Here is a 21,911-nt window from a genome sequence, read left to right on the forward strand (position 1 = left end):
TAGGATTGGGAGGGGTGGGGGTTGAGGACTTGAAGAAGAAAGGGGAAGTGAGGGGTAGAGAGTTGGAGTGGGAGGGAGGGGGGCAGAGAAAGGACTGAGAGCTGGGAGAGGGGATTTGATGATTTGGTGTGGGGAGGGTTTTTGAAGACTTGGGGTTCAAGACTTGGGGCTGGAGGAGTGGGGGGGGGGGAGGGGTTGAGGACTTGATGTCACATTTTGCATTGTCCAGAATTTACATGGGTCCCTGCTATTATGCTGTCAAAGAGAACATTCCTAGCAAACTTTCCCAAAAGTGCCAACACATTGGCAGTTAATATCACTGGCTAAGGATAGCTGTGTGAGATCCCCTAATGCTCCCCAGTTTCATACATATAATTGCACACCAAGAAAGCTTATTTACCTGAACTCAATTCAGGGGAGAACCTTGCTGCATGGCTTATAACTATAAAAAAAAGAAGATATTCAAAAAGTTTATTTGCCTTAGAGTTGCCTAGTTGGGTTTGATTCCTGATATAATTCATAAATTTGAGATTTTCATGAAGCTCCAACCCCCTCCGACAATACGGGACTTCTAAAATGACGTATGAATGCTAATGAGGCCTTTTTCGCTCGTGTGTGTGTGTGTGTGTGTGTGTGTGTGTGTGTGTGTGTGTGTGTGTGTGTGTGTGTGTGTGTGTGTGTGTGTGTGTGTGTGTGTGTGTGTGTGTGTGTGTGTGTGTGTGTTATTTGTGACTCTGTTCGGCTCGCCGTGCACTTTTAATCTACCATTGGTAATGTAAAATCTGTGATTCGAATCGTCTTTTTAACATAAGTTTCAGCATTTAGACAAAAGAGTGGTAATTGCAAGAAGGCTAACCTAAATTTCTTTGTTCCTAAATGTAAATTGGACTCACGGAAATTTCGGAGATATGAGAAAAATCCATGGATGAGAGGTGTTGAGTTAAGTTCCCACTATTTCCTATTAGTACAAGCAAGTGGTGGCAGTGCTTGTGCGCGTGCACACACACACACACACACACACACACACACACACACACACACACACACACACACACACACACACACACACACACACACACACACCTCTCCTTTTACCAATAGGTGCAAAAATGTACGATAATTTCTCTTTTGGCTCCCGAACCAAACAAAAAGTATATATTTATAACGGCCCTCAAAGCCTATACAGCTCCCACCATGTCGAGTGGAACACGCTTGTCTCCAGCCCGTCACACGCTTTGCTCGGGCCCATATTGTTGGGAGTTTTTGCAGTACGGGCTGCAATAATTCAACTTTTTGGATGAGTTAATCAGAAAGTTGTCCAAATATTTCATTGCGCAGAGGCACACCTCTTGCTCTCAGGTGCTTTTACAATTATTTTCAGCTTCTTTTAGAAGCTTTCTGAGCCATTTTAGGTAACAATATTTATCTGGTACGCACAATATATGATCCCTGGTCTGATGACCGTTGTTGCTAGGGGTTTCCGCGCAAGCCCGCCAACTATTTTTGGACGGATTATGTCATTTCAAAGGTCATGTATTGCAGCCGCAAACATTTTGAAGACCTAGCAGCTTGTCCAAAAAGTGCAATAAAACTATAGAATGCTCCGTGCCAAAAAGTCAAAAAGTAAGGGATTCTAAAGGACATGAAGGTATGCTTGTCTCCCGAGATACCAAGACTTACTTCTTAAAGATTTGGAATGACTTACTTTCAGGGGGTCCATTTCAAAACTAGTTTTGGCCTTGAGGAGTGGGATAGATATCCCAATGATCCTTTCAGGATATTTGCCATCCACCTTGCCTTCAACCTCAGAACATTATTTTATCGTGATTATCAACAACTTTTTTCTGTTAGACACCACCTTTTCTTACTTAATTTTAATATTTATCTCCACCACCAAAAGTGGATTGAGGTTGTGTTTTCACCCCTGTCTGTTTGTTTGTTACTTGGCAAAACTATTTTGCCAAGTATATTGGTTTTTCTGTTTGTCTGTTTGTTTGTCTGACACACAATTTGTGTCCACAGTTTTGAAACAATTGTTCTGAAATTCTTTGTGTATGTCGGTGACTGACCAAGGACAGCAATGCACATTTTTGGTCAGGATCCAGATGCAGATCTTGATACACCAATTATTAAAGTGATTCTTCACCATTGAGGGATAGAGCCAAAAATGATATATAACACGATATCTCAAAAAGTTATGGACTGATTCAGACGAAACTTGGTGGACAGGTTTGGTGTGTGCCAAGGAAGAATTGATTCATTTTTGGGGAAGATCCAAATTTGGATCTGGATATGAGAATTTTTAAGTGATTCTTCACCATCGAATGAGTGTGCAAGGGCTAAAAACAATATATAGCACGATATCTCAAAAAGTTGTGGATGGATTTGAATGGAACTTGGTGGACTGGTTGCCTGTGTGACAAGGATGAAATGATTCGATTTTGGTGAAGATCCGAATCCGGATACAAAGGTTAAAAAAATATATAAGCGATTATTCACCATTGAGAGATGGGGCTAAAACCGATTTATAACATATTATTTCAAAAGGTTGTGAATGGATTATGACAAAACTTGGTGGATGAGTTGGGTAGATGACAACAACAAGCCAATTAGATTTTGGTGTGTGACAAGGACGAATGGTCTGTATGTAGATCCCTTCTATTAGTGGGATACAAAATGTAAATTGTTCAGCCGGGTGGAGGTTTGCGCTCTCCCGATTGCCGTTATAGTCTGGCATGTGACCTTATCTTTGTATTTGATTGGCAGTTTTTGACAGAATATTTAAGAATATAATCTAACTTGGAGGACAAATAAACGAAGGGCTTGAAACAGTATCAATGTCCAACTTTCAGAGGCAGAAATTTGCACCGTAGAGCATGCTGCTTTATCAAAGTGTACATTAAGCTTCCTGATGAAGCTCATCTACGAACAATACATGACTCCTCTCATACTCGTCTCATCCAGTAACAATACACGACTTTCAAAATGATTGAATCTGCCCCAGATTGCTCGGCTCGCGCAGAATGACCGAGTAATGAGATCCATCGGGGTGGCCTGGACGTGTATCAAGTGTTCCGGATTAGGATTTTTAATGATGACAGGCTAAATTGAAATATTGATGTTTACTATAATTAACCTCCGCCATCGAAGATCGGAGGTTACTGTTTTCACCCCTTTCTGTTTGTTTGTTTGTTTGTTTGTTTGTTTGTGAACAGTATTACGGAAAAACTCCTCGACGGATTTCGACGAAACTTGGTGGGGGGATGAGGTATGGTCCAAGGATCATGCCATTAGATTTTGGACGTGGTCCAAAATCCAATATGGCCGCTATGGTGTCCATTTTGAAAAAAAATTTGAATTTTTTTTTTTTGCATTTCTACATGTTTTAAGTGATTTCCAACCCCTCCCCCCCCCCCCCCGCAAAAAAAAATGTGAGAGATTAAAAAAAAAATTGCAGCTTATTTTTTCAACAAAATTTCGAATTTTTTTTTTGCATTTCTACATGTTATAAGTGATTTCCAACAAAAAACATGCCAAAATTATAATTGCGGATGATTTTGGAACTTCAGGTGGATATACCCACGTAAAATCAATTTCTGTCTCAAGGAATCTAGTAATGACGAATGAATTGAGTACGTAAAAGTTAAAAGTAAAAAGGAAAGTTGCAAACTATAAATCTGTGAGTACTGTTGACATTAAATTGAATGAATAGGATATCAGGTTCACTTGAGTGACCGAGCAGTATTGGCGGCGGAGGTTTTGCACTCCAGCGAGTGCTCCCCCTCTTGTTATTCATGTTTTGGAAGTGGGAAGGAGAGAGAGTTGTAAGTGTCATGAGTGTTGTTATATATCTTCTTCTTCTTCTTCTTCTTCTTATTTCGGCGAGCTCCCGTTAGGGGTCACCACAGCGGATGAACCATCTCCATTTCGCTCTATCCTCCACATATTCCATTAACACTCCAACCACCCGCATGTCCGCCCTCACCACATCCATGAACCTCTTCTTTGGCCTTCCTCTTCTCCTCCTGCCTGGCGGCTCCATCTTCAACATCCTTCTCCCGATATACTCCGCTTCCCTCCTGTGCACATGTCCAAACCATCTCAATCTCGCCTCTCTCACTTTGTCTCCAAACCGTCCTACCTGCGCTGTCCCTCTAATATACTCATTCCTTATCCTGTCCATCCTCGTCACTCCCAACGAGAATCGCAGCATCTTTAACTCTGCCACCTCCAGCTCCGCTTCCTGTCTTTTTGTTAGTGCCACCGCCTCCAAACCATACGACATAGCTGGTCTCACTACCGTCTTATATACTTTCCCCTTCACTCTTGCAGCTGCCCTTCTGTCACAAATCACTCCTGCAACTCTTCTCCACCCACTCCATCCTGCCTGCACTCTCTTTTTCACTTCTCTCCCACACTCTCCGTTACTTTGGACAGTTGATCCCAAGTATTTAAACCCATCCACCTTCCCCACCTTAACTCCTTGCAACCGCACCGTACCACCACCCTCCCTCTCATTTACGCACATATACTCTGTCTTACTCCGACTGACTATCATTCTCCTTCTCTCCAGTGCGTACCTCCACCTCTCAAGGCTCGATTCAGCCTGCTCCCTACTCTCCCAACAGATCATGATGTCATCCGCGAATATCATAGTCCATGGAGACTCAAGTCTGATCTCGTCCATCAACCTGTCCATCACCATTGCAAACAGGAAAGGGCTCAGAGTCGATCCTTGGTGCAATCCCACTTTTACCTTAAACCAGTCCGTCATTCCTACCGCACACCTCACCGCTGTCACACTGTCCTCATACATATCCTGCACAATTCTCACATACTTCTCCACCACTCCCGACTTCCTCATACAATGCCACAACTCCTCTCTTGGCACCCTATCATAAGCTTTCTCTAAATCCACAAACACACAATGTAACTCCTTCTGGCCTTCCCTATACTTCTCCATCAACATTCTCAAAGCACACATTGCATCAGTGGTGCTCTTTCCTGGCATAAACCCATTTTTCTGATCACAGATCATCACCTCTCCTCTCAACCGAGCTTCCACTACTCTTTCCCACAACTTCATGGTGTGGTTTAACAACTTTATCCCTCTGTAATTTCCATAGCTCTGCACATCACCCTTATTCTTGAAAATCGGAACCAGTACACTTAATCTCCACTCCTCTGGCATCCTCTCACTTTCCAAGACTTTATTAAACAATCTGGTTAACAACCCCACTGCCATCTCTCCGAAGCACTTCCATGCCTCCACTGGTATACCATCTGGGCCAAACGCCTTTCCACTTTTCATCTTCTTCAGAGCAGTCCTCACTTCATCCTTACTGATCCACCCCACTTCCAGATTCACGATCTCCACCTCTTCCAACCTTCTCTCTCTCATTTTCTTCCTTCATCAGCTCCTCAAAGTACTCCATCCACCTTCTCAACACACTCCTCGCTCGTCAGCACATTCCCATTTGCGTCCTTTATCACCCGAACCTGCAGCACATCCTTCCCAGCTCGGTCACTCTGTCTTGCCAATCGGTATAAATCCTTTTCCCTTTCTTTTGTATCCAACTTCTCATACAGCTTGTCATATGCCTTTTCCTTGGCCTTTGCCACCTCTCTTTGCCACCACTCCTTGTACTCCTGCCTACTTTCTTCATCTCTCTGACTATCCCACTTCCTTTTTGCCAACCCCTTCTTCCTTATACCTTCCTGTACTTCCTCGTTCCACCACCAAGTCTCCTTATCTTCCTTCCTCTGTCCAGATGTCACACCAAGTACCTTCGTAGCTATCTCCCTCACCACTTCTGCTGTAGTTGCCCAATCATCCCACCCATCTTTACCACCATCCAACGCCTGTCTCACCTCCTCCCTAAATTTCATGCAACAGTCTTCCTCCTTCAGCTTCCACCATCTGGTTCTTGGTTCAGCCCTCACTCTCTTCCTCAACCTCACCTCTAAAGTCATCCTACAGACCACCAATCGATGCTGTCGAGCTACACTCTCCCCTGCCACCACCTTACAGTCACTAATCTCTTTCAGGTTGCATCTCCTGCTTAAGATGTAATCCACCTGTGTGCACTTTCCTCCACTCTTGTATGTCACCCTGTGTTCCTCCTTCTTCTTGAAATACGTGTTTACCACTGCCATTTCCATTCTTTTTGCAAACTCTACCACCATTTGCCCTTCCACATTTCTCTTGTTGAGACCGTACCTACCCATCATCTCCTCATCCTCTTCATTCCCTTCCCCAACATGCCCATTGAAATCTGCTCCAATCACCACTCTTTCATCCTTGGATACACTTTCCACCACGTCATCCAACTCACTCCAGAAATCTTCTTTATACTCCATCTCCCACCCCATATGTGGGGCATATGCACTGATGACATTCATCATCACCCCTTCAATTTCCAACTTCACACTCATCACTCGGTCAGACACTCTCCTCACCTCCAATACCCTCTTGACATAATCTTCCTTCAGGATTACCCCGACACCATTTCTCCTCCCATCCACACCATGGTAGAACAGTTTGAAACCACCTCCAATGCTCTGAGCCTTACTCCCCATCCACTTGGTCTCTTGTACACACAGTATGTCCACCTTTCTTCTCTCCATCATATCAGCCAACTCTCGCCCTTTGCCAGTCATCGTCCCAACATTCAGAGTTCCAACTCTCACCTCCACACTTCTACCCTTCCCCCTCTCCCACTGCCTCCGGACTCGCCTTCCCCGTCTCCTTCTCCTCCTTTGCCCAGCAGTTGCACAATTTCCACTGGTACCCTGCTGACCACCGGTACCGGTGGCGGTCGTTGGTAACCCGGGCCTCGACCGATCCAGTATGGAAATTCGTTTTGTTGTCCGCATAATGATTTGGCATAGGTTTTTACGCCGGATGCCCTTCCTGACGCAACCCTGGTCGCCTCTTACAACACACAGGGATATTGTACACCTATTCTAACAGGGGTATACACTGGGCCCAGTACAACTGGTACTCATTTCGCCGACCTCAGAAGGATGGCAGGCTGAGTCAACCCCCTGGTGTTTTCGACTTGGTGTATATATATATATATATATTAATTCAGTGTCCCAACGGGGCTTAAACTCAGGACCTTTTGGGTCCCAAGCCACTGCCCGAACCACTGCGCCAACACCAGGCTCGATTGTTGTTATATATATATATATATATATATATATATATATATATATATATATATATATATATATATATATATATATATATATATATATATATATATATATATATACACAGTGTGGCCTAAAAGTCACTTTACCCTCTCCCCAGTAAAAGCATTCGTTGTTAAACTATTTTAATCCAAAGGTTATATTGTGCAGTACTTCTCATAATTAATCAATCGTTGTATCTGGATGCACTCCATCATTCTACTTACTTGCACCACTGAAATTGTCGTCAAGTCCTCTTCGACATCTTGTGTAACGTTTGTGGAGTTTTGCAGCGATAAAGCGACTTTCAGGCCACCCTGTATATATATTTGTTATTTGGTGTTGGGGCCACTAGAGAAATTATACTCAATTTTTGCATCTATTGACGAAACTAGAAGTGGTGTGTGTGTGTGTGTGTGTGTGTGTGTGTGTGTGTGTGTGTGTGTGTGTGTGTGTGTGTGTGTGTGTGTGTGTGTGTGTGTGTGTGTGTGTGTGTGTGTGTGCTTTCTCCACTGCTACCGCTATAGCTAATTTTATTAACAGGAAATGGCATGAATCTGACTCCTCTCATACTCGTATTCTTGTGTTTCCATCGAGTCCAACTTGCATTCAGGATCAGAACAATTATGGTTATCTATTTAGAAATTGCCACTCTTTTGTCTAAATCATGAAAATTATGTTTAAAAGACAATTTGAATCACTGATTTCATTCTCGGCACGGCAGGTTAAAAGTGCCCGGCAAGCAGAAGTGAGTCACTCTAAGCACACACTCACACACACATACACACACACACACACACACACACACACACACACACACACACACACACACACACACACACACACACACACACACACACACACACACACACACACACACACACACACACACTTCATGTGCTAAAGGCCGAGCCGAGCATTCATCCATAATTTTGAAAATCATGAAATGTTTATGGATATCCATGATATCTCTTATCAAGAAGCTGATACTCTAGGTCCCCTGGTGTTTGAAGAGTACGACGAATAGATCTGTGTAATATGAAAGCTAAATCTTGAACGGATTTTGAAATGTCACGTACACAAGCCAAGTTACCGAGTTTGTTGCCATGGTAGCATAATTCTGCCAATCACAGCTGTAATCGAATCAGGTTGAGATAATGTCACGAATAATAGATATCTGCAATATGAAAGCTAAATACTCAATGGTTTTTGAAATATTATGGACATAAAAGTACATGGACGGATGATCGGTTGGTCAGACGGAGCTCATTTTAATGTCTTCCATCTTCGACATTGTAAGAGGAGGACAATAAATGGAGTCAAAAGGGTTGATAAGTCTCGAAACAGACATCGTGGAAGGCTCCCTGGCTGAATTTCAATTTGCTGCCAAGCATATCTGCTGAAACGCCAAACGACCGAATGTTTTTCTGTAATCTGCATGAGAATCACGTAATTCCCGATCACAGTGTCTTACATTATGATAAAAATGATGAAAACATTGCGTAGATATTCACAACAAATCTCACTTTTGAGATTGTTTCTGTCTCAAAGCCATTTAATTTTCTTTTCTACTTTCAAAGTCCCTTTATTCATAAGTGGTGCCTCTGTTTTTGTATGTAATTGTTCTGTGCAATGTTACATTTCCTTTTTTGTAATGTCAACTGTCTTTTCTATTAGTGGTCAATCTTCTACATTCTTCCTTTTTCTTTCTCTCTCTCTCTCTTTCTCTTTGTCTCTGTCTTTTTTACTCTTGCTTCATCTCGATTCTTGCCAATCTCACTGTCCCTTCCCACCATTTACGTGTGGGCTCAGTCGTTATGCACGACTGCGCGTCCAGCACACCTGTTGCTCAACCCATGCTGGGACTGAGAATAGGGCGGGCTGGGAGGCAATCCGAATGCCAGCATTTCGAGTGATGTTATCGTGATGAGACGTGAAATGAAGGGTTTTTTTCCGGGTTAAGGTTACGCAAAGCTGGAAGAGATTACTGGGGTTTTTTTTTTTTGTTAATAAGCCACTGAAATTTTTCTTTTGAGTTGTGGAGACTGGGTAATAATGGTGAGTGTTATGGGCAGGCCAGTCTTTGCCCTGACCCTATGACATCAGGAGAAAGATAATTTTTAATCCACACTAACTGCTGTAAAATTATGAAACTGTGTTCTTGTGGTCATTTTTCCTTGTCAATAAAGAAGTCATTAGCAAAAATGAATGGTGTTTAGAAATGTCTCATTATAACAATGATATGGATGAATTTTGTTCGATGTATTTGTGTATGATGAGGCAGAACCAGACTTTTTGATTCACTCTATCTATGAATCAGAGTTAACCCTGACATATTACTTTTATGGTAGAACTGACATATTGGTGATGACTAACTTCCCCACAAATGTCTCAGGCTCTTTTTCTGCTCCAATTGGTTCATTTGATAATATGCTTGTAAAAGTCAACATCTCTTTGCCTATTCTCAGAAGGCACCTCAATGCTGGCGAGTCTGGCATTTCACTCAAGCATATTGACAGGGACTACAAGCAGCCGTCTCTTTTCAGGACCGGTCTCCCATATCTGCTGCCCCTGATGTTAATGCAGCCTGGGAATTCTTCCACAAAACCCTGCTCTCTCTCGTGCACAGATTCATCCCATCTCACCTTCAATTATCCTCCCCTTCTTCCCACCCATGGTACACTGAATCCTGTGGTGAGGCAGTTGCTCTAAAACAACTTGTCTTCTCTTCCTGGAAGGCAAATCCCACCGAAGGCAATCTCGATGCATTCCAGAGAGTCCACAACAAGCGTGTGTCCACTCTCAGGAGAGCCAGCAAACAACATCTGTCCAACCTCAAGAATGAATATTCAGACTTGTCTCCTTCCTCTAAAACCTGATGGCACCATGTTACCTCTGTCATCAAAGGTGAAGGAGGTTATGTTATGTTTTCACCCCTCTCTGTTTGTTTGTTTGATTGTGTGCAGGATATCTCAAAAAGTTGTGGATGGATCCCGAAGAAATTTTGTGGGCAGGTTGGGTGTGTAACAAGGACAAACTGATTCGATTTTAGTGAAGGTATGGATCCAGCTACTAGAAATTTTAAAGTGATTTTTCACCATTGAGAGATGATATAGATGATATAGAGCACGGAATCTCAAAATTGACAGATTCGGACGAAACTTGGTGGATACGCTGGGTGTGTGACAAGGAAGAATTGATTCAATTCTGGTGAAGATCAGAATCCGGATCCGAATCCGATAATTTTTTGAACTGATTCGTCACCATTGATGGGACTAAACTTATATATAGCATGATATCTCAAAAAGTTGTGGACGGATTCAAATGAAACTTGGTGGACATGTTGGGGTGTATGACCATGACGAATTGATTTGATTTTAGTGAAGATCCAAATCCAGATCTGGATACGAAAATTATTTAATTTTTTAAGTGATTCTTCACCATTGAGAGATAGGGATGAAAAAAAGATATAGCAAGTTATTTTTAAAATGCATTGAGCCCGATATGTTCTCGTGGATCAGGCATTATGTGGTGGAGTTATGTGCTCTCCCGAGTGCCCTTTGAGTTAAGCCTGTTTCTGGTGTATGCTTCCCTTCCATCCCTTCCCTCTCTTCAAATGGCACCACAGCCGACTCTCGTGAGAAGGCTGAATGCCTCAATTCTGTGTTTGCTTTCAAATCTTGTGTCTCCAACACCTCACTCTCTGTAGCCATCCTTCCCTGTTGTACCCAAATGCTCCTCGACTTTTGCACCTGAGAAGACAAGGTGGAGAAGGTTCTTTCAAGCCTCAACTCTAACTCTGCCACTGGACCGGATGGCATGAGCTCACTTATCCCAAAAATCTGCTCTGCTGCTCATGCACATCCTCTCTCTGCCATTTTCACTCTGTCATTTGTACTAGGTCATCTTCCATCTGCTTGGAAATCTGCCAACATCACTGAATTACATTAAAAAGTGCAAAAACTCATCCCCTGAACTACAGACAGACCTATCAGCTTCCTTCCAATCATCAGCAAGGTCATGGAATCCATCATTGCAGTTGATATGAAATCCTTCCTTTTCTCCAACAGCCTCATCTCAGATCACCATTTTAGTTTCAGAGAAGGTCACGCTACCTTGGACATGCTGCTTCAACTCACCCAACAATGGATAGAAGCCCTCAATGTCAGACACTAGATCAGGGCCATCTCTCTGGACATATCTCATGCTTTTGATACAGTCGGGCATCCACGTTGCTCTCCAAACTCTCTGCTTATGGCTTCCAAGGTCTACTCCACACAAGGCTTACTGACTTCCTCTCTATTCTCCTAGCCAATGCGTGGCACTCAACGGAATCCTTTCATCTCCTCTCTTTGTCAAGGCTGGAGTACTCCATGGCAGTGTTCTGGGCCCAGTCCTCTTCCTGATCTTCATCAATGATTTCTCTGACTCTTTGGAAAATCCTTTTTTTCTGTTTGATGATAACTTCACCCTCTGCTGTGACATCCATCATCCTTCAGAAAGGCAGGCTTGCAGCCTTTTCTCTCTCTTCAGATCTTGAAAAAAAATCACAAACTGGTCAAACACTTGGAATATGTCTTTCAATCCTGACAAATCTCACACTCTCACTATCTCTCTCCGAAAGGACCATCTGGCAACCCCCCCCTCTAATTTCTTAACAATCCTCTTGAGGAAGTTCAGTCATTCGAACTCCTGGGTCTCACTATCAGCCATGATCTTTCTTGGGCAAACCAAATTTCAAAGTTGATCCCCAAAGCCAGCCGCCAACTGGGCATCCTCCATCATACAAAAAGTCCTTCTTTAGCACACCTGAACTCCGATCCACTTTCAAGGCCTTCCTCCACAACTTGATGGAGTACTGCTCTCCCCCTCTGGGCTAGCTCTCCTGCCTCACATGTTGCTCTTCTTGACACCATGGAAACCAAGGTCTTCAAGATTATTGCAATCTCCTGCGATGAATCCGAGTCTATGGGCTTATCATGTCACCATCACAGACCCGTCGGTGGTCTCTCTGTCTTCTGCCACCTCCTTCCTGGTCTTACACCCTCTGCTTTATCCGTGCTTTGTATGCCCCCCATTCCCCCCCCCCCAGATTTTGGCAGGGCTCACATAGTCTACCATAAACCCTATTCTGGTGAAACTACTTAAATCCAGGATAACTGCTCACCACTCATTCGGCCCTCTTTTTTTTACCATCTCTGGAAGCAACTTCAACATCCTTTTCAATCTCATTCTTCTCTCCAGGTCTTCAGGACAGCCGTTCACCACCATTTCAGATTGTCCCCAATCCTAAACCATGATCTTTTCTTTCCTCATTAACCCCACTCAAATCCCTTCTTCCAATTTTCCAGTTTTCCCTCCTTGGAGTTTTCTTCTGTATCCATCTTGTGCACCCCATATGCATGCGTGTTTTTGTCCGTTACGTCCTGATCTGTTCGGCGAACTAGCTCTTCCACGAGCCTCGACTATAGATACAAAAAACATGGATAATCTCAATGAGATGCCTCCACTGACCTAAACTCAAAAGTGAATATTCTGTCATCTCCACGACCAACACACAACTTTGAAATGTTTGAACAATGGAATGAGTTTTTCTTTTCTTTTTTAAATATTCGTGTATTTTTTTTAAAGACAGTTGCATTTTATTCCCCTTTTTTTAAACTTCCTTTAAAGAATGACAGGATCTCGAGCATCCACAAACTCGCACTCATACGAGCAGACCGAACATCTTAAAGTTCTTCAAAGCGATGATATATTCAGTGCTGTCACTAATACCCTTTGCTTTGAAACACGAGGACAGTTTTTGAGTTTAATCTCAATCTTCACAGGATTTGAGGCCAAGCAAAACTCAGAAGTGAATATTCTGCTGGTTGATGCTGCTATTCCGCTTTGATTTTTCTCAGTATTCCATATATACCAGAAAGTGGATTTATGGTGTTATTAGAGTAATTACTTTTAATTTATTTTCTTTTCCACTTTGAAATGAAGCATTGGAATGATTTTGAATCATTTGAATCCCGACCAAGCTATAAAACTGTTATCCTGGTGTTTCATCGGTAAGGATATTCCTCAACGTACGTACCTTCTCTCAGATGGACGCTAAACTGGATGTTCCATCTGCCAGCATTCGTTGGCAGTACTGTGGTCGGAAGGACCCAGTGGGATTAAGGATCTCACGCTGTCCTTTACGAAGAGTAGGCGAGTTACCACTGCCACCATGGGCAAATTCCAAATTCCTGCACTAACCTCACATCCCCCCTGTCCCAAGGGAAGGAAGTGCAAAAGGTTAAAAACCCCCCTCCAGGGGGGTCGCTACGCCCCTTAGCTGAGCATACGGATTAGTAGTAGTAGTACTGTGTTGAAATGAGTCTGAGAGGATGGTGCAATGCACTTTCCCTTTGAGCTGTCGTCCAGTTTGGGTTTGATTCCTGAACAAACTGTAAATTATTGGATTCATAGTGCTTCACAGACGGGTCATCTTGCATCACAAAGTGTGACATCTCTTGGATGGACGTTAAGCGAGGACTTCTCTGCTTACAGTCACAGTCTCATGACCTTTAAAATTTCCCCAATTTATTTTGATGAAGAGGAGACGAATTATCGCCGGCACCCTGACAGATTCGAAATTCCTCCTCTATAACTTCTCGGGAGCATTGAATTGATGGCACAGCTGTGCTCCCAACTATGATGCAACCAATTAGCCTTGTGATGCACACATATTAATGTATCATTGGTGATAAGAATGCGTCTGTTTTTCAGGTAACTTTGTCAAGGAGTGTGTACAATGATGTTCAGTGGAGTCAATACGGGACGCGGACCCGGTAAGTAAATGATATATGAGCCACCCGGGAATGGGAAAACAATGACTGGAGGTAGATGGCGGTGAAGGATCTATTAACATTGGAAAGTCGAACAAGTGGAGAAAGTGGAAGATGACCCAAATAAAAATAACAAGCACCCTACCTTGAGCACCTGTGCTGTCACATGACTTCTGCCTGGAACTTGACCAAGAATACCATTATTATAATTCCTTGCTTTATTATATAATAAGCTTCTCTGTTATTTAAACGTCTATTTCTTTTGTCATATAAATGAAATTAGTGGAACTAATGACATGAATCGCACGCAGGCCAATTCATTACTTTATTTTGAATTTAATCTTTTCTTTTTTTTTCTTTATTTCTGCTTCTCTCTTTTCTTTTCCTTTCCTCTTCTTTATTAGCATCTCCATTTCTGAGTGAAAGCCTTTTCATCTTCCCTACCGTTTATGTCATCTCTCCCAGTTTGTATGGCAACATGCTATGCTTGCATTAGTCTGTTTTCCTAAAATCTGAAATATGTGCCCACAGACTGGTTGTTGGTTAAAGCTTTTGTGTGTTCATCGGCGTTATCAACTGATTGAGTCGCTTGGTGATGCAATGGCCTTGTTGTATTTGTGACTCAGAAATCTGGCCCAGAGAGAGAGAGAGAGGAGGAGTATCCACGAGTCTCTTTTCCGAGAGAAACACCATAAGGATTTTTTTTTTTTTTTTTTTTTTTTTTTTTTTTGTATACCTTGGTCGAGGCTCGTATGAGAGCTAACACACAACTCACAGCAAGGAGGCATGAGGCAAGAGGGGCGGGAGTGGAAGGGACAAAACATTGGGGAACAGACACAGGTGAACTGTGGAAAGGAGAGGGATGGGGATGGGACGGGGAACATGGCGAGGGGAAGATGGACATTAAAGGGACTTTCAGGAAGGAAAGCAGGAGAATTGAAGGAAGTGGGCTTGGGTGGATTATCGGGGGAGTAGAAAAGATCGAGGATTTGGATGGGGGAAGATAAGAGGTGGTGGTGAACAGCTGTTTTGAAAGCCTGAAGGGAAGAATGGGAAAGAATAGAGTGAGGAAGTTTATTCCAAAGGCGGGAAAAAAAGAGGAATGAAAGAGTGAAGTTGAGCAGTGATTCGTGATTTTGGTAGTTTTACCAGAAGGGGGTTGTTGGCGGTCCTTGAGCGCCCTGTGGAAATGTGGTTGGGACAAATCGCAGAGAGAGCAGGTGGGACTTGGCTGGAGAGGAGTCGGTAGAAGACAGAAAGACCACCGACCAACCTGCGGTGATTGAGTGAGAGGCCCAAAGACTCAGCTTCATTGCGGGAGATGCCAATGATCTTAAAAGCCCTGGTTTCGACGGCGTGAAGTCGAGAAAGGTGGGAGGCAGGAGCACCAGCCCAGAGGGGAGAGCAGTACTCCATCAGGCTACGGACAAAAGCTTTGTAAGTGGTCAGGAGCTCAAGAGGGCCGAGGAAGGACTTTGCACGACGGAGGATTCCCAGTCGGCGACTGGCTTTTGAGGCAAGGTTGGAAATGTGACTTTCCCAGGAAAGGTCATGGCAGATAGTGAGACCCAGAAGCTTGAAAGAAAAGACTTCTTCCAGAGGATTGTTGAGAAAGTGGATGGGGGGTTTTGTAAACGGTCCTTTCGAAGAGACATAGTGAGAGTGTGAGATTTGTGTGGATTGAAAGACATGTTCCACGTGTTGGACCAGTTTGTGATTTTATCCAGATCTGCAGTGAGTGAAGAAGCTGCTGCTTGCCGGGCTGAGGGATGACAGATGGTACGGCAGAGGGTTGAGTCATCGGCAAAGAGAAATAGAGGATTTTCCAGAGAGTCCGAGAGATCATTGATGAAAACCAGAAAAAGAACAGGGCCCAGAACGTTGCCTTGAGGAACTCCAGCCTGCACAGGAAGAGGGGATGAAAGAACTCCATTTAGGGCCACACGTTGACTGCGACAGGAGAGGAAGTCTGCGAGCCATGAGTGGAGATGGCCTTGAATACCATGGGCAGAGAGTTTGGTGAGTAGGGCAGGGTGCCAGACTGTGTCAAAAGCACGTGATATGTCCAGGGATACGGCTCGGATTTCCTGTCTGGCATTGAGGACCTCCATCCATTGATGGGAGAGCAGTAGCAGCATATCTAGGGTAGAGTGACCTGGTCTGAAACCAAATTGATGATTGGAAATCAAGCCATTGGAGAAGAGGAAGGATTTCATGTCTGAAGCGATGATGGATTCCATAACCTTGCTGATGATTGGGAGAAGGCTGATTGGTCTATAGTTACAGGGATCTGTTTTTGCACCTTTTTTATGCAGGGCAGTGATGTTAGCAGATTTCCAAGCAGATGGCAGATGACCTTGGGAAAATGAGAGGGTGAATAGAACAGAGAGAGGGTGAGCAAGAGCAGAAGAGCAGGCTTTGAGGACACGTGGGCTGATGCCGTCTGGACCGGTTGCAGAATCTGACTCGAGGTTTGAAAGCAAGCTCTCCACCTTGTCAGGAGAAAAGGATACAGAGTCCAGGGACAGTTGGGTGCGACTGGGTAAAGTGGGTAGAGATAGTGATGGGTTTGGGACACAAGATTTAGCTGCAAACACCGAGTTTAGACATTCAGCTTTATCACGTGTGGAATCAGCAGTGCGGCCATTTGAGGTAAGGGAGGGATGGAGGGGGAACATACACCAGAAACAGATTTGATTAAACGCCACCAGGATTTTGAGGAGGGAGAGAGGTTTGAGAGTTCAGACTTGAGATGAGAAAGATGTTGTTTTCTGGCTCTCCTGAGGGTAGCTACACACTTGTTCCGAGCTTTGTGGAAAGAACTGAGATTGCCCTCAGTTGGATTTGCTTTCCATGAGGCAAAGGCAAGTTGTTTCAGGACAACTGCCTCGCCACAAGCTTCAGTAAACCAAGGGCGGGAGGAAGGGTAAGACAACTGAACACGAGAGGGGATAAATCTGTGCATGAGGGAGAGCAAGTTTCTTTGAAAGAATTCCCAGGATGAGTTGATGTTTGAGAAAGTAGTGATAGGAGACCAGTCTGTAAGTTTGATGGCTGCTCGGAGACCCTGCCAGTCGGCTTGAGTGAAATGCCAGACTCGACGGCGGTGAGGTGGTTCTCTGATAACAGCCAGAGAGATGTCCACTTTAATAAGGACGTGGTCAGAAGAACCAATTGGAGCGAAGGAAGAGCAGCAGCAGCGAAGGAAGGATCACCACCACCACCGTTTTTTTTTTTTTCAAATCTCTAAATCTGCATCATTTTCTTTGCAACAGTTTGTCCACATATTCTTAGCTCCCTGTCGGACATCTGCCCAGCTGGGGGCTTACATTTTGGGGGCTCGCGGTCCGTCATTCCGTCCGGAGCCTCTACTCTAAAATAACGAGGCGCATTTCTTTCACATTTGGCACATGTACGCAATAATATGTGGGCATGAGGCACGTGAAATGATTTTGGGATCAGAGCAAAAGTCATGTGACACACGATTTTATTTCCGAATTTTGGCAATTAAAAGCAAATAAAATATGGGACACAATAGTACGGGATTGTGTATGCTTTCGGCAACCATTGTATATTGATGTACAATTGCCCGTCTCCACTAGCAGCACAAAACTTTGACTTATTTATATACACTTTACCATCACTGCGATCTACATACTCACCACCTTGAATGATTTATTTATTTTATACGCTTTGTCATCTCCGCGACCAACACCCAACTTTGAATTATTTATTTTATTATTATATACAGTTTGCCGTCTCCACTAACAACATACCACCTTTATTTATTTATTTATTTATACAGTATACACTTTACTGTCACTGCTACCTCCATACCATCTTGAATTACATATTTTATTTATTTGCACTTTACCATCTCCACTACCTGCATATTTCTTTATTTATTTGGTAATTTCAATGTAAAATCTACACGGCCCATTTTTAAGGTGCACTTGCGGACTTTGTCCTCAGTTAGGATTTGCAACCTCGTCAGTTAGATTTATAAATTAATTTGCAAATGTATAATGAGGAATGTCAAATCCATCTTGAGGTTTGTGGGTATAAAACAGACATTGTGAAGTTGAATAAGGATGAAACTAGTCCCATGGCATTTAGCGGGTATGAACCGGACACCTTGGGCTTCATCCAGTATTAAATAATTACCCTAGGGTTTATTGGATACGAAGCAGGCACTGTGGGGTTTATCCAGTATGAAACGGCACCGTGGGGCTTTTCCATTATAGAACAGGCACCGTGGAGATTAGTGGGTATGAAACAGGCACGGTGGGGTTTAGCGGGTATGAAACTGGCATCATAGGCTTTAGTAATTATGAAACAGCCACCGTAAGATTTAGGGAGTGTGAAACAAGTGCTGCATTGTCTGCATAAGGAAGCAGATCAGAGGAATTACAGCGAACATTAGTTTTAAAAAGGAAAATGTAGGCTTTTGAGAAATCCCATTAGTTTTTGACATTGACCCAAATTTTCCAAACTTTGGGTTTGGAATTATTATTTTGGAAAAAATTATCGATTATAATCGACAACGCACGACTTTTGAAGTTCATTTAATGGTACGTACCTGCTGTCTTGGGGGGTCTGTAGCTGCCCATCAAGCTATTAAATTGGGATTTCAATTTTTTTTTCATCACAGTGTAGATCTCATTCGCATTTCTTCAACACAGTATTGATTGAATGAGTGTAGGAGAGACGAGAACATCATATGACCAGGTCTTGCCCACGCCTTGGTAGGCGTGGGCAAGAGCTTTCAAATTAAGAGCAATTCTCAGGAAATGCTGACATGCAGCAAAAGGGTAAGATGTAATTTTAGATGCACAGGCAAGAATGCAATAGGGATAGACATGCATGTGGGCGCTTCTCATGGTGCAACTCAGAGCTTGCTTAGTGGTCTGGATGCTTATTCCATGATGCTGAGATCCCAGGTTGAAATCCCATCCAATTGTATCACCACTCATGAGTTTTGTGGCAAGGGATTGGCTGAGCTGTTTGCTGGTGTCTCCCAAGTGGTAATCAGGGCAGGGATATGAAATTAGCAAAGTTTCAGAACACGATGGTCCACTCGTTTAGAAAGGCACATACAAGACAAAAGGAAAAACAAGTAGAGGCGCATTCAAAAGATACCGCCCCCATGCCAAATAAATAAATAAATAAATAACAAATCCTTCAGTGCGTGACATCACCAGGGTGTCTTCGGTGCCCAGCGATGCCGCTGTGCAGCACATGGAAACGGAATTGGGAGGGAGCGATGTTCAATAATTGATTAATTGCATAATTAAAATTAATAGATCATAATAATAAAATAATTAATTTCTTAATCAATTGGCTAACAGTATACCAAGACCACCACTGTTTCATCCGTATCTGTAATTTTTTGAAAATTAAGTAACTTATCGAAAATTGAATAATTAATTGATTTATCAATAAATCAAAAATACTCTTTGTAGCGAAATCACTTGTTCACTGTCATGTCCAAATATCAGTTTCCTAGCTCACAAGGTGCCTGGTATATTGCCCAGATGAGAAAGAAAATAAATGAGGAATTAATAAATCCATAATAATTAAGTAATTGATAAATTAATTTCTTAATCAGAAAATAAATAAATACTGTTTTTGCCAAAGCACATCTTCACTTTTGTCCCCAAATTTCAGCTTTTGAGCTCAAAGAATAGCTGAGATATTGCCTGAACAAACAAATAAGAAAACAAACAAACAATCGGAGTAAAAACTTAGTACTCCCTTCCTTCGGCACGATGACATCATGCATCGCCTGGATATGGAATTGGGAAAGAGCGGTGTTCAGTAACTACTTGATTAAGATTGTGTGAGGCTTATGGTATGGTATTAGTAGGTTTATCATTCAAATTGTTCGTAAATGTCTCCTCCTGCATGTCCATTAAAATGTCGATCTAGCTTGGTTAATGTTATATGAAACTAGAACGGCACTTGTCGACGTCTCGACATCGCCAGATATGCCTCCACCCACATTATTACATCATTATACATACCTGTACCAAGTTTGATATAAATCTCTCAACCCAGATTCGAAATTTTAAATAATTCTGGCTGCCTGACCATGCGTCCGATCAGGTTGAAATTTAAAACATATAATCCCCATGACTACTAGATCATAACTGAAAAGTTTGACGTCAATTGATGAAGCAGTTCAAGAGAAATAATTTTAAAAGATTTTTGTTCAATCCAATATGGCTGCCATACCATGTGACCTATTAATTATTTGTGAACACCCTGGTATCCCCAAGGCTTGGGGAACATGTGGGTGAATGTTTCCCCTCAATCTATCAAGCTGTTCTGGAGGAGAAGGTTTTAAAAGATTTATTCTTCAAAAAATCATAGCTGCCAAACCATGTGACATATGATGCAATGGGTGAAGAACTGTTTGTTCCTTGAGGATAGGCGTTCGGGTGGGGTTTGTCTCCAGACGTGTCCAGGTTATGTCCGGGTGGGGTTTGTCTCCGGACGTGTCCAGACAGGAGTTTGTCTTCGGACGTGTCTGGGTGGTGTTTCTATCTGGATGGGAGTTTGTTTCCAGATGTGTCCGGGCAGTGTATATCTCCAAATGTGTCCGGGCGGTGTATAAGTCCGGATGGGAGTTTGTCTCTGGACGTTTCCGAGTGGTGTTTGTCTCCGGACAGCCTAGCTCTAGATGCATCTGAGCTGTGTTTGTTTCTAAACGTGTCCGGGTGGTGTTTATGTCCGAACAGGAGTTTGTCTCTGGATGTGTCCGGGCGGTGTTTGTCTCCTGATGGTGTGGCCCTGGATGCGTCTGGGCAGTGTTTCTGTCTGGGTGGTGTTTGTTTCCGGACTTTGGATATCTCTGGACATGTCAGAGCGGTGTTTGTCTCTGGGCCGTATTTATAGTATGACCAGGAGAAAATGGATTTCAGACATTATTTGTTTCCGTATTCACTGTTATTCTATGCAGAATCATTTTGATGAGATGGCATGAAACAATTAATGCTCCACTACATGTCTGCCTTCCCTTCCTCTCACCTCATGCTGCCTTCCCTTCCCCCACCCCTCCTCACTCTCCCTCCCTTCTCACCCCCACCCTCCTCACTCCCCCTCCCTCCTCTGTCTTTCCCCCTCTATCTCCTCACTCCCCCTCTCTCCCTCCCCACCCCTCCCCCTCTCCCTCTTTTACTCCTCCCTCTCAGTATTCTTGTCAGCAAATTGACGGGTGGTATTTGCTAATATATATGTATATACATATACATTGTTATGGTTGTGGGGGTAGATTAAAGAATTTAATAGGGAATATAGAATTGTGTACAGTAGTTTGGTCCTGGAAATGTAGGAGGCATCTCGATGTGATTAAGTAGGGAACCTGTGAGCTTAAGTGTTACGTGTCACCACACAAGGGGGTGGTGTTGTATTAATTTTTAGGGCTTAAGAATAAGCTTTCCCAGTATGTAATTGCTCCTCTGTGATTTTTCCCTGTTTTTATATTTCAAGATCAGCAATAAAGGTGGGGAACACATCCCTAAAGCCAGACGTGCTGAGCGGGCGGAGGTCCCACCCTCCCGGGTTTCGTGCGAGCAGGTCATGCCCATGAGGTGGAGGATTGTTAGGCGGATGTCTGAAGAGGAAGAGGACGTGGGAGGCTTCCGACAACATAGGACGAGAGATCGACAGAGCGCAGTCAGGAGGTCAGTGTGAGGAACGTACGAGGCAGAGTTGATTCGGAATAGAATCAGAGGCGGGAGTTCAGGGCTTGCGCATTTTTTGGAGAGCCATGATCAGAGTGGAGGCACGGGGATGATTTTGAGAGGTGAGAGGGAGAGAGTGCACGTGAGAGGAGGCGGGAGTTCAGGGTGAGCGCACGCACAAAGCAAGACGCTGGCCTTGGGCTCTTGGTTGAGT

General features: G+C 43.4%; 1 protein-coding gene across 4 annotated transcripts in view; it reads left to right on the top strand.

The window, feature by feature from the left end:
• Positions 1 to 21,911, top strand: part of LOC147030178 (uncharacterized) — a 196,777-nt gene that overhangs the window by 86,903 nt on the left and 87,963 nt on the right. For all 4 annotated transcript variants that reach the window (XM_085873972.1, XM_085873973.1, XM_085873974.1 and 1 more), the window contains one exon: positions 13,954 to 14,015. In XM_085873972.1, coding sequence (XP_085730098.1) covers positions 13,954 to 14,015 — 62 coding nt within the window. The remainder of the gene's footprint in view (positions 1 to 13,953; positions 14,016 to 21,911) is intronic.

The sequence above is a fragment of the Eptatretus burgeri genome, chromosome 3 (assembly GCF_056783735.1).
Source record: "Eptatretus burgeri isolate ZD-2024b chromosome 3, Ebu_testis_v1, whole genome shotgun sequence".
In the NCBI taxonomy this organism is placed as follows: Eukaryota; Metazoa; Chordata; class Myxini; order Myxiniformes; family Myxinidae; genus Eptatretus; species Eptatretus burgeri.